This window comes from Xyrauchen texanus, chromosome 13 (assembly GCF_025860055.1).
Source record: "Xyrauchen texanus isolate HMW12.3.18 chromosome 13, RBS_HiC_50CHRs, whole genome shotgun sequence".
Lineage (NCBI taxonomy): Eukaryota > Metazoa > Chordata > Actinopteri > Cypriniformes > Catostomidae > Xyrauchen > Xyrauchen texanus.
The window spans coordinates 32,794,890-32,807,476 of record NC_068288.1 but is presented as its reverse complement, the minus strand read 5'-3'; the positions used below and the strand labels follow the sequence as shown (position 1 = coordinate 32,807,476).

The 12,587-nt window shown below is 37.5% G+C and overlaps 1 protein-coding gene across 3 annotated transcripts in view; it reads left to right on the top strand.

Annotated features, from left to right (window-relative positions):
* Positions 1-12,587, top strand: part of LOC127653587 (signal transducer and activator of transcription 1-alpha/beta-like) — a 66,498-nt gene that overhangs the window by 24,696 nt on the left and 29,215 nt on the right. For all 3 annotated transcript variants that reach the window (XR_007971834.1, XR_007971833.1, XM_052140309.1), the window contains exons 9-21: positions 82-240; positions 338-427; positions 1,031-1,090; positions 1,210-1,230; positions 1,676-1,769; positions 2,043-2,090; positions 4,541-4,624; positions 4,713-4,811; positions 4,926-5,061; positions 5,761-5,813; positions 5,912-6,006; positions 6,106-6,245; positions 6,389-6,577. Coding sequence is in view for 1 of the 3 variants with exons in the window: in XM_052140309.1 (XP_051996269.1) it covers positions 82-240; positions 338-427; positions 1,031-1,090; positions 1,210-1,230; positions 1,676-1,769; positions 2,043-2,090; positions 4,541-4,624; positions 4,713-4,811; positions 4,926-5,061; positions 5,761-5,813; positions 5,912-6,006; positions 6,106-6,245; positions 6,389-6,577 (1,268 nt within the window). In the remaining 2 variants the exon portion in view is untranslated. The remainder of the gene's footprint in view (positions 1-81; positions 241-337; positions 428-1,030; positions 1,091-1,209; positions 1,231-1,675; positions 1,770-2,042; positions 2,091-4,540; positions 4,625-4,712; positions 4,812-4,925; positions 5,062-5,760; positions 5,814-5,911; positions 6,007-6,105; positions 6,246-6,388; positions 6,578-12,587) is intronic.

The following is a 12,587-nucleotide window of genomic DNA, read 5'->3' as shown; positions in this document are numbered from 1 at the left end:
TATTTTTTTAAGTGTTGGTCAATTTAAACCACATTTGGACCAGTTTCTAAACTTTGTCTGTCTTTTAATGATCTTTGACAGGTTTACTCAGATGGTGGACTCTGTTTTCCAGCTGCGGAAGTTTTTACAAAAGCTTGATGAGCTGGTGGGGAAGATGAGCTACAACAATGACCCCATTCCAGTGCAAAAGCCCATCTTAAATAACAGAGTGGACACTCTACTGACCCACCTGCTGAAGAGGTACACTGAAATGCACACATAGCATATTCACTACTATAACTTTCTACATCTATGTGTCTATGTACTGTATGTTTTATTAATTATGCATGTTTTTCAGTGCATTCATTGTGGAGACTCAGCCAACAATGCCACAAGGTCGAGGCTCACTGGTGCTGCGCACAAATGTCCAGTTCTCAGTCAGAGTCAGGTCAGGCTTTGACATTGACATTCATAAAACACATTCACAATAAGATACATACCTGTCACGTTATGTCAATTTTTGAAATACTGCAAACTATTAAGTTCTCAAAAATATTTGTGATTGTGCTCTTCCTGCAAATTCCTTTTGTAACATTATGCAGGGACACGCTCGTGTTGTGTTTTGTTCCTTTCTCATATAGTGCGTGGGTGTGTGGGAATGACTCTTGTGGAATATTTGTTTTTTCTTAAAGAGATTAGGCATTGCTATTCTCAAGATCAACATTTTTTGGTTTGCTCTTAAAGACCTGTGGCTTCAATACAAAATCAATTTCAAGTTATTTATATTGTTTTTTCCTCAGAAGTTGTTAATTAATTCAATTTTATCTAGACATTTTTCCATGTGATATGTGCCTGTAATATTCATCATCTTTCTTATTCCTGTTTTAGTCCAACTTATTTCTATCAGTTGGGAAAACAGAAAATATATTTGCCATCCTGATCATGAAAATGACCCAAACCTGAAATCTGGCTTGTGAGCGTATATTGATTTATCTAGTTTATGCAGTACAGGTCTCACGGTTTATTTATCCCATCACTTTCCTCTCTGCAGATTCTTGTATAAAGTTCCTGAGCTCAACCATGTTATGAAGGTGACTGTCTCCACTGACAAGTAAGATTTATGTTTCACTTTCTGTCTTTGTTTTGTAAGATGTGACTAATAGTATGTTTGAGAATCGTAAATGAGGATACGTTTACACACTCAGTCTCTCCTCCATCCTTTGTTTTTAGGGGTGCTCCACAAGTAAAAGGGTGAGTGTCTCCATACACATATACGGTGAACACACACTTACCTGTATACTTGTAACTTAGCACACATTAAATTACTTTACTTTTGTTAAACATCACATCTAGGTTTTTCAGAATTACACAGAACAGAATCTAACAGTTCGAATGTCAAACTGAATGAATGCTTTAACGGCATAAAATGTTTTAATCATATTTAATTAATCGCATACCTTATCAAGTTACATTTGAAATGTGTACAGTATACACATTTTCATCAGTTAAAGGACAGCGTTTAAGGAATGGCTGTTTGCCCTCATCTCATGTGGTCCAGTGTTTTGAATTGGAGATGAATCAAACAGCTAAACAGAAGAATAAAGAGCTTCAGTCCAGGCAGAAATTCAGAACCATGATATGATACTATGATGTCATTTTAATACAGTGCACGTGTGTGTGTGTGTGTGTGAAATAGGGTTCGTAAGTTCAACGTGCTGGGCACTTCGAGCAAAGCCCTTAACATGGCTGAGAGTACGAATGGGGGTATGGTGGCTGATTTCAGACATTTGGTAAGTGTCTGTTGTAATGTTTTGTTATAGTAACATTGCATCTTCAGTATGTGCTAAAACACTATATGAATGTTGCTATTTCCAGCATAATGTTAAAGTGTATTTTAGAATCTGAAGAATATCAAACCAGATACATTTTAATGTTCAGTTGATTTTAAGTGGTAGCACAACAGCATCATATATATTTGTGTACTTCTACATTTTATGTGTGATAGGTCAAAATTATGAAAAAGAGAGGGGGGGGGATAATTTATTGTGTGTACATTTCTACAGACTTTGAAAGATCAGAAGGTTGGTGGTGGAGGAAAAGGAATCAATGAGGTGAGTTTTGTAAATTGTTTTCTGTCGACGTTTTTGTTTTTCTATGTAAACGTGTTGGATGGTCTCGCTATTTTTTTCAGCGTCTTTTGCATGAGCGCCACATTTTTAAATGCTCTCAAGTTAAAACAAATTATAAAACGTGTCTTGAGAAACCTGCATTCCATTCCATTTGTTGGAATGCATTTAGCTTTTTTAAATTCAAGAGCACATTTGGTCTGAACAGCTTCTAAGTGTCACTTCAAATGAAACAGATAAGGGTTGATTCCTGAGGCAAAACAGCTACAGAAGTGAAAATAAAAGTTAATGTATCAAGGATTATTTTCATTATTCAACTTGTTCAGAAGTATTTGGGGCAACCTCCTGCTTTCATTTTCTCACAAAATGTGTTCCGGGTACTGCACGAGTCCCATCTTCTTGATGGTAGCTCGTGATTGGAACAGTGGCACGCTCCTTTCCTCTGTAGTCTTCTGAGTCTTCTCCTTCGGCAAGAGAGAACAACCCTTGAGCCCCCCTCATGAGGTTTACAACTTTCTTGATTATACCTTTTTACACACACCTTCTCCATCTAGATGTGCTTATACCGTCCTTCATCTCTCTGTAAGGATCCAGAGTAAAATAGATCCTCAGTACCCCAATGCTATTCGCAAGGAGTGATAAAAAGGGGTGATCTTTTTGCCGTAATATGCGACCCGTGTCGGTGGAGGAAGAGATCCTGGTGCCTGAGAAATAGGGTTTGCTGCGGCTGGCAATATTTCAACACTGTACTTTGGCTCATACTTCACCTAGACGGAAGGTTGGTACAGCTCAATCCAATCAATCGGCTGGTCAAGACATGCTCTGAGAGTTCTGTGATAGCTCAACAATGGCTAACTTTCCAGAATCCCCAGTATGCGTTGGCTAAGGGTCAATCGAGTGGATGGAGCAGTTTACAATCTGCTCTACCTGCTCGAGTATATCATTCTTATAGCTCTGATGCATATTCTGCTGGAATTCCATGGCGCTGTGCATCCCTAAAACTTAAAATATGGCTTCAAATCACACTTCCAAAAAGCGGTTTTTAGACTTTGAAACAGACTGTATTTCAGAGAGTAAATGTTTACTCATGCCAAATAGTAAAGAGTGGACAATGTTTATAATCCTTGAAGCAGCATCACCAGATTTGCCAATCACTAAATTTTCTCCATTTGCTATACACAAGTATATCACAAGAGTAGCAGAAACCGTGAAAGTTACGATCTGGGCAAATTCTAGTGGAATGCTTTAAAAAGGCAAATGCAGAGAATTTACTATGAGGCGCATTTCTCGTTGGAGTTCAAATAAAGGCATCACCTCAACAATAAGTTACAGCAAAGGAGTGAGCCGCACCAAAGAATTGGATTATGTTGATGAAGATGAAATTACCTGTGAGCTCAATCCCCAAGGAGTAGTAAATGTGAAAAGAATAATAATCAAAAGAGAGGACCGAGTTATCAAAACTGGTACATACATCCTCACTTTTAATAAGCCTCTTCCCCCAGAAAGAATTCAAATCGGATATCTGAGTGTCACAGTGGATTTTGTAATGTTTTAAATGTAAAAAATATGGTCATGGGTCAAACAGTTGCAAAAATAAAAGTATCTGAAAAAGAATGGTTAATGAACATCTAGTATGGATCCTGGAATCGCAACAAAGTACTGTAGATCACCTCATCAGCCTTGAAAGCTACGTACAAGATGCTTTCATCAGAAAAGTATTTTTTGACTATTCTATGCAAACTACTGGATTTGGAGGCCCAAAATTTCAATATCTGCTTCTGCTGGCTGGGTACTTGGACACTGTGGAATCCCAGGAAATGAGGAAGCAGACACTGCTTCAAAAGAGGCTTTATCAGCAGATTTACAAAAGTGTCCAATACCTCCCACTGACATAAAACCCATAATAAATTAATATATTAAAAACAAATGGCAAACTGAGTGGGATCAATGCATCATGAACAAACTTCATGAAATCAGCCCTATTGTTGGCAAAAGAAGTTCCTCCTCTGTTTTCAAATCGCTGGGACCAGATTGCTTACACCCGCTGTCGTATTGGTCACTCCAGGTTGACACACAAGTTTTTAATATTAGGAGAAGATTCACCAACATGTGCATTCTGCCAGAATCCATTATCCCTGAAACATGTTTTATTAGACTGTACTGCTCTTAACCCCATGAGAAACCTTTTTTATTCAGTCAGCACTCTGGAAGAAATGTTCAACAAAATAAAACCGAATGCAATTTTAGAGTTTTTAGGAACAATTGATTTTAAAAACCTCTTACAGAATTGCTTACACATTTCTCGCCATGGTAATAGCCATAGATGCTGGCATGGCGTTAAAAACAAACAAACAAACAAACAAACATCACAAAATGTGTTCTGCATTGTTCTGTTTATATTTGTATGTGTAAATCCTGTGACATATTTTGTGCAGCTTTCATTGAGTGTGACTGAAGAACTACACAAAGTAAACTTTGAGACACAGTTTGACTATCAAGGCCTGTCGGTCTCTTTGGAGGTGAGACATCCTTTCCTCATACAAAGCAGTTGGACATTCCAGAGACTTGGCACTCAGATTTTATAATCATCATTCCTTTTTCTCTTAGACCTCTTCTCTTCCCGTTGTGGTGATTTCAAATTCTAGTCAGCAGCAGAGTGCCTGGGCATCTGTTCTTTGGTTCAACATGCTCTGTTCAGATCTCAAGGTCAGAGAGCAGCAGTCATGCTTGCAATATATTTTTAATGAGCCATAGTAATAGTGCAACATAAAGTGTGTTGAAATTCACATCTTAACAGTTCACTTTTGTGTGTGCATCTAGAACATAACATTTTTTGAGAGCTCCCCTGTAGCCTCCTGGTCACAGTTTGGGGAGATGTTGAGTTGGCAGTTTCTCTCCTGTGGAAAACGGGGTCTGGACAACTATCAGTTGGAGACCCTCGCCATCAAACTTTTTGGTAAGCGCACATCCCACCTTTTGTTACTTAACTGAAAACACCCTCAAATAATATTATCTTCCCTTTGGACATTGGACCATATAAAGCATGCGTGTATATATACACACCGTATCAGAGGTCGACCGATAGTGTATTTTGCTGATACAGATCAGTAAAGTGGGAAAAGGGTGATAGTTTTAAAAATTGATTTATAGAATGTACAAACAAACAGACATAGATGCTACAAGAGTCCAAAATTAATTAAATCCCAGAAAACAACATGGATAATATAAAGATTTGGTGCATAATGTGGGACTTTTAACTATTAACAAGCCAGAAATACTCAAGGGACTCTTATTTTGAAAGGATAGAAACTTGACTCCGTTACAATGCTCTACATTAAAGCATTTACAAAGTTAAGCTTTTTATAGCCTATATATTTCATCACCTTTTGTACAAAGCAGTTAAGATCACAAATTTGCTTATTTGATTATTGACCTAGTAATGCAAACATCTTAAAAGCATATTCATTTTACATTATTATGTTTTTAAATGGTTCAAAATCCTAAAACTTTGTTTATTTCCATGTTTAAATTTGAACTTGAATCTCAGATTTTCAATATTGACAATTGAACTCAACTTTATATAATACATATCATGGTAAAGGCTAAAAAGTGATGATCTATAAGATAATGTTGTAAAAATGTGTTTATAAATCAGGCAAACAACAGAGTTATGACAACTGTAAAATATCCTGGGGCAGATTCAGTAAGGTAAGAACACCTGAGCACAAGGCACTTATAAAGAACTTATTGAAATATCTAATACTGATGTATGAGTACGTATTTAAGTGTGTGTGTGTGTATTTTAGGAGAATATCCCTGGTACAACCTTCACCCTGTGGGTGTGGCTGGATGGTATTCTCAACCTTGTTAAAATGTACCTCTCAGACCTGTGGAGTGATGGGTAAGGATGCATCGATCGATCAATAGATAGATAGGCAGACAAACAGACAGACATTAAGCTGTAGATGTTTGTTCAACACAAGTATGCTTGTTTCTGCAGATCTATAATGGGTTTTGTGAGCAAAGGAACAGAGAAGGTTTTATTGAAGAAGAAGCAGAACGGCACTTTCCTGTTGCGTTTCAGTGAGAGTATCAGAGATGGTGGAATCACGTTCAGCTGGGTGCAGTATACTAACCAGGGTAAGCCTTTTATTTATTTATATATATATATATACATATACACTGTCCTAAGGGATTCAACTAATCTTACTTCAGTCTATGACCATGTTGTTTCAAAGAAAATCAGACATCATTTCAACACACTTTTCTGTGTTGTCTGTTAGGCAAACCGGATGTTCGAGCAGTGCAGCCATTTACCAGTGCAGACCTGAAGCAGATTGCTTTACCTGAGATTGTCCGCAACTTTCAGATCATGGAAGCAGAAAATGTTCCTATTAACCCACTGTGTTATCTTTACCCAAACACCCCTAAAGACGAGGCATTCGGCAAGTACTACAGCGAAAAGACTGGAGGTAAGCCGATGTATGTCTTGCAGATGTGTGTGCATTTGTGAGTGAGAAAAAGAGACATTGCAAAAGAACAAGGAACAATTATGCTAAACTATTTATATGTTCTTGCAGTGAGGTGAATGTGTTTGTGGTCTGATATGCACTGGGTTTGTTTATTAGGGAGATATGCTATGGAAACTTCTTCCAAATTGTAACTTGCTAAGTAGCTTGGGAAAATATGATTACAGATTACTACTGGTAAAACTAAGATGATATCCTAATTTGAGAAGGAATCAGTTCTATTGCTTCTGAAAATGAATATTTTGTAGGGGATAGTGCATCATATCATGAACAAGATGAACAATCAATGTATGAATCAAACTCGCATGGAATGCTGTCACGGTTTTCCATGCATAATTTTTATTAGGCTATATCTATGTATGTGGTTACAGACAAATTATATAGAACAGTGAAATCGCTCACAGAAACGTTTTTAACATCTCTGTCTTGCCTGCACTTGACTCTGGTATCTTTACTTTCATTGGTAGTCACTCCCGAATGTCGCTCATCCTTTGCATCAAGTTAAACTTTTCTAAACTTTGTCTTGTTGCTCGCAACAGTGACCTCTGTCGCCAACGGTCACTGTCGCATGTTTCACCGGAAGTCACTCTGCTCTCACTGGAAGTGATCGTGTTGCTTTGTTGTCTTGATGACTTTTGCGGTGTGAACGGGGGATAAGTGGCCCAACCATCGCAAAACCGCAATATTGACTCAACCAATCATGTGGGTTTGGGGCAGCACTATCTGTTTGTTCAATTAATGGCAGAAGAAGGGAATATTCAGGAAAGCTGTTTAAAGACATTGTTTATTTTCACAATACTGTTTGGTAGCACTATTAGCACAGAAATTTAAAGTAGTTAAGTTACATTTAAACTACCTTTTTGATAAAGTAGTTTGCTACTCTTAAAATATCTAAAATGCTAAAATATAAGGAGTTAATAAACAGCTAAAAGTATCAAACTGTTATTAGTTAGATCAGTCCGCAGCATCAGTGCATGCTTCCTCTATCAGCTGTCTTCGATCCGGAAGCATTTTTTCCATACGGATTTCATAAAGTACTTCATACAAGAGTTCTAAGCCATGATTAAAAAGACAAAGGTACTTGATTGTGTACTTTAACATCTATCATGAAGAAAGTAATTACAATCCAAAGAAGCATTGCAAAAGATATAATAATATTAAAATCTATGGAACAATGTAAAACTATTGATTTAATGTTGATTGTTAATGTTTTTTTATATAATATGGAAAGAAAAAAATATGTTTAAAGTTTATTGCAAAATATTCATATATTCTTTGTGTGTATATATTTTGGGCTGAAACGATTTGTCTGCATTATCGACAACGTAGACAATAAAACATTTTCTACAAAAATGTTCTTTGTCGAATAGTCGTTTGAACTCATTTAACGTAATATGAGATTGCATTAAACTCTAATAATGACACGTGATATCAGCACTGCAGAGGAAGAATTACACATCACAGTCCAGTTGTGCTCTCAACTTTCCAAACAGCTTCAGCTTGTGTAGATCCCAAAGTATGGGATATATGCAAAAATACCAAATAAGTACATACAGAAGCACTCTCGTTGTGGAATAAGTGGAGTCGGAGCTCTTTAAAGGAAACACCCTTACAAAGGTTACATCTTAAATGCAATTTTAATGTGTTATAGCTTTATTAAAGTTCAAATAATACAGAAACAGGTCATGTAATTAACTATAAACTCCAACTCTGGCATTTCTCTGTGCAGTCAGCGCCTATTCTATGAGTTGCGAGAATGTCCTGATCTAAGGTGGAGAGATTGAAACTGCACCCAGCTGATGAACTCTGTCACAGGGACGCTCATCCCTCGAGCATGCACTTGCTAAAGCTAGATTATAACACGATGACTAGTGACTTATTGAATCATATACGTCACTGTGCATTGCTTATCGTGAAGAAAATTGGCAATACTCAGCTTTATTAATCAGTGAGAGTTTGTTTTTGTGAATTAAAGATGGATTGAAGTGAACAAAAAGGTGAGAGAGGGTAGTCTTGCCCATTATACACTGAAACAAAATATGTTTATTATTATTTGTTTTGGCTTGTTTTCCAATAAAAATATCTAAAGCTCATTTAAAACAATGTACATTTACATTAGGAACTATACTGCAGAAGAAAAATTGTTATCTGAGAATGTTGAATATAATATTATAACACAAATATTTTGAATATAAGTATATTTTGTCTTTACTGCACTCACGGTAAAAAATACACTTGTATACAAAATAAACTTATATTTAAGAGACATCCTCTTAAAGCAAGTCTAAATATCTTATATTTTGCTTCTCATGTAAATGTATCTTGTTAAGGATTTTTAGACAATTTTAAATGGAAAACAAGACAAAAATTACTGAATTAAACTTAATAAAAGTATTTTTTCCCTTTAATTCAGTGAATGTCATTTAGAGGTAGTTTTAAAAGATGATTTCCCCCCCCCTCTATTGTTAGTAAGCACATTTTAATACAACATTTTAAGTCGGGGCACAAGCTGAATAATCGGTTAAGAGCTAATGATTAATCATCGCAATAATCGCCGAATTGTTGAATAATCATTCTAATAATCGATTATCAAAATAATAATTAGTTGCAGCCCTAGTGTATATATATATATATACACACACACATACACCGATCAGCCACAACATTAAAACCACCTGCCTAATATTGTGTAGGTCAACCTTGTGTCGCCAAGACAGGTCTGAACCGTCGAGGCATGGGCTTCACAAGACTTCTTAACAGTGTTGGGTAACGTTACTTTTAAAAGAATATTAGAATATTGTGTTTCTCCTTAAACAAGTAACTTAATTAAAAAGTATTTTTTTATTGAAAGTAAATCATTACTTTTGCATTACCTTTTTCTCACAGCCAGTTTCTCTTCTGCTATGCCATGCATTCCATACAAATAATCCCTAAAGCAGCAAAGTCCAATACTTGAACCTGCATCATATCTGTCATCATATGCGGTGCCCATCAACAATGCCAGAGTAAACTTAAGATGTTTTTCTGAAGTCAGGATAAAATTAATTGGGGAATGCCAGCCTAACAGGTTCAAGGAATAAGTCTGATGAATAAATTTATATTTTCCACTTATGTCATCTCAGTGCATGGTTGTTTTGAGTTGATCCACGATGCGTACAGACGCCACAACTTCAAAGGTGCAATTTGGTAGAACTTGAATTTAATAGTTTTAATGCTACCAAAATGTCATTAAAACGGTTTGTTTCATGAATCAAACTACTTGTTTAATATAAAAAAAAAAATAATAATATTTTTAGAAACTAAGAAATTTTCTCTGCATACCCAGTCGATGTAGAACATTGCTCAAAGCCACTGATTCAGAGTCAACTTTTCTCATCCCATTCTCCCAGTTACAGGGAGCTGTAACATGGAGCAGTTTGGCTGCATAATCAGTGAAGTGAGCGAGTATTTCACCCTGTGTGTAATGTCGTGGCCAGTGCAAGATGCTTATAATCCTTCTGCCTAAAGTTGTTTACTGATATTTATTTATTTGTATTTTTTTTTTAATGCAGTGTGAATTAACACATGAATCAACCGCGTTTCACTCAACCGAATGTTGACCTCATATTACTCTAAAACACAAAATGTGCGTTAATGAGTTGATTGACAGGCGACGTCTGTATCTAAAGGTGATTGGCGCTTTTACCTGCAAGGAGGGACCTCCTTTCTACATCCATTGACTGTTGGGAGCTAGAGCTTCTTAGATGGGTGCTCCAATTCTCCCATTTTTTTTAAATAGAAGTGACTCATCTCCTCTGCTAAATAGTCTCTTGCCTCACTCCAATCATGCACTATGTCTCCTCCTCAAAGTTTGCACACTTTTACTCCTGATTTCACACAATTATAGGGACAGTAGAGGTGTACAAAAGCAGCGTGTTACTTTATTTAAAAGTAACTCTGATGTTACTCAAAAGAGTTATTTGATTCTGTAACATGCGCTACTTTTATCACGTTACCCTCAACACTGCCTCTGAAGGTGTCCTGTGCTATCTGGCACCAAGGCGTTAGCAGCAGATCCTGTTAAGTCCTGTAAGTTGCAAGGTGGGGCCTCTATGGTTTGGACTTGTTGGTTCAGCACATCCCATAGATGCTCAATTGGATTGAGATCTGGGGAATTTGGAGTCAACACCTTGAACTTTTTGTCATGTTACTCAAACATTCCTGAACAATTTTTGTAGTGTGGCAGGGTGCACTATCCTGCTGAAAGATGCCACTGCCATCAGGGAATACAGTTGCCATGAAGGGGTGTATGTGTTCTGCGGCAATCTTTAGGTTGGTGAAAAGTAACCGAATGCCACATGAATGCCAGGTCCCAAGGTTTCCCAGCAGAACATTGCCCAGAGCATCACACTGCCTCTGTCGATCTGCCTTCTTCCCATAGTGCATCCTTCTGCCATCTCTTCCCCCATGTAAATGATGCACACGCACCTGGCCGTTCACATGATCTAAAAGAAAACGTGATTCATTAGACCAAGCCACCCTCTTCCATTGCTCCATGGTCAAGTTCTGACGCTCGCATGCCCATTGAAAGGCACTCTGACCGGCTACGTAGCCCTATACACAGCAAGCTGAAATGCACTCAATGTTCTGACACCTTTCTATCATGGCCAGCATTATGTTTTTCTGCAATATATGCTACAGTAACTCTTCTATGGGATCAGACCATACAGACTAGCCTTCCCTTACCACACGCATCAATGAGCCATGGGCTCCCATGACCCTGTCTCCGGTTTGCCAGTTGTCCTTCCTTGGACCACTTTTGATAGGCACTAACCACTGCATACTGAGAACACCCCACAAGTCCTGATGTTTTGGAGATGCTCTCACCCAGTCGTCTAGCCAACCCTATTTGGCCCTTGTCAAAGTCGCTTAGATCCTTACGCTTGCATTTTTTCCTGCTTCCACATGAAATTTACATGAAATTTCAGAACTGAATGTTTGCTTTCTTCCTAATATATACCACCCCTTGACAGGTGCCATTGTAAAGTATGTAGCAGAGGTGGGAGACTCGAGTCATATGACTTGACTCGAGTCAGACTCGAGTCTCAATTTTCTGGACTTGAGACTTACTTGACTAGATCTCTGAAAAGACTCGACTTGACTTTAGACTTGCTCCTTGTGACTTTAGACTTGACTCGGACTTGTGCCTGTTTACTTGTAATGACTTGTGGAAAAAAATGTTTTTCAATTATTGTGATTTTTTTTATATATTTAAGAATGAACTATATATTTTCCAATAAGTCGGCGAACCCAAGCTACTACTCTTTATACGCATGCGTAATCAGGAAGCCGCCTGCCAAAACAGCAGATCCCTCCGCGGACAACATGGACACAGCAACAACAACACCAGCTCCAGCCCCGAGGATAATAAAGTTTGGGTTTAGAGATTACGCATATACGGCCAAGAAAAGAACGGCTGTGTGTAATATCTGCAGTGCCAAGATAAGTGATTCATCGGCCACAACTTCAAATCTACTTCCAACTTAAAGTGTAAATTAAATTGCAGGTTAACCACCACAACCAATTAATGTGTACATTTAAGTGCTCAATATTTATATTTTTAAAAATTTCTTAAGTCTTAAAATGCCTTAAAATAACATTTATTGGGGTTTCTTCAAAGGTAGCATGTTTTTTTTGTTTTTTTACAGTAACTGGGTGATGACGTTATAAGAGGGAGCGCAGGCGGTATTCCACTCACTCTGTGTGTGCGGGTTGAGGGAGAATAAAATAACATGTTTGCAGCGTTGAGCGATGTAGCCAATCACAGACATATGTGTTGATTTCTTGAACGCAATGGCCAATCAGAAGCATTTATGATAGACTTCCCTCACCGATCAAAACAGACTTTTTGTTCAGTGCTGAATTCTGTATGCTGGCAAATCCTCTAATTATAACAAACAAAGTGTATATATTA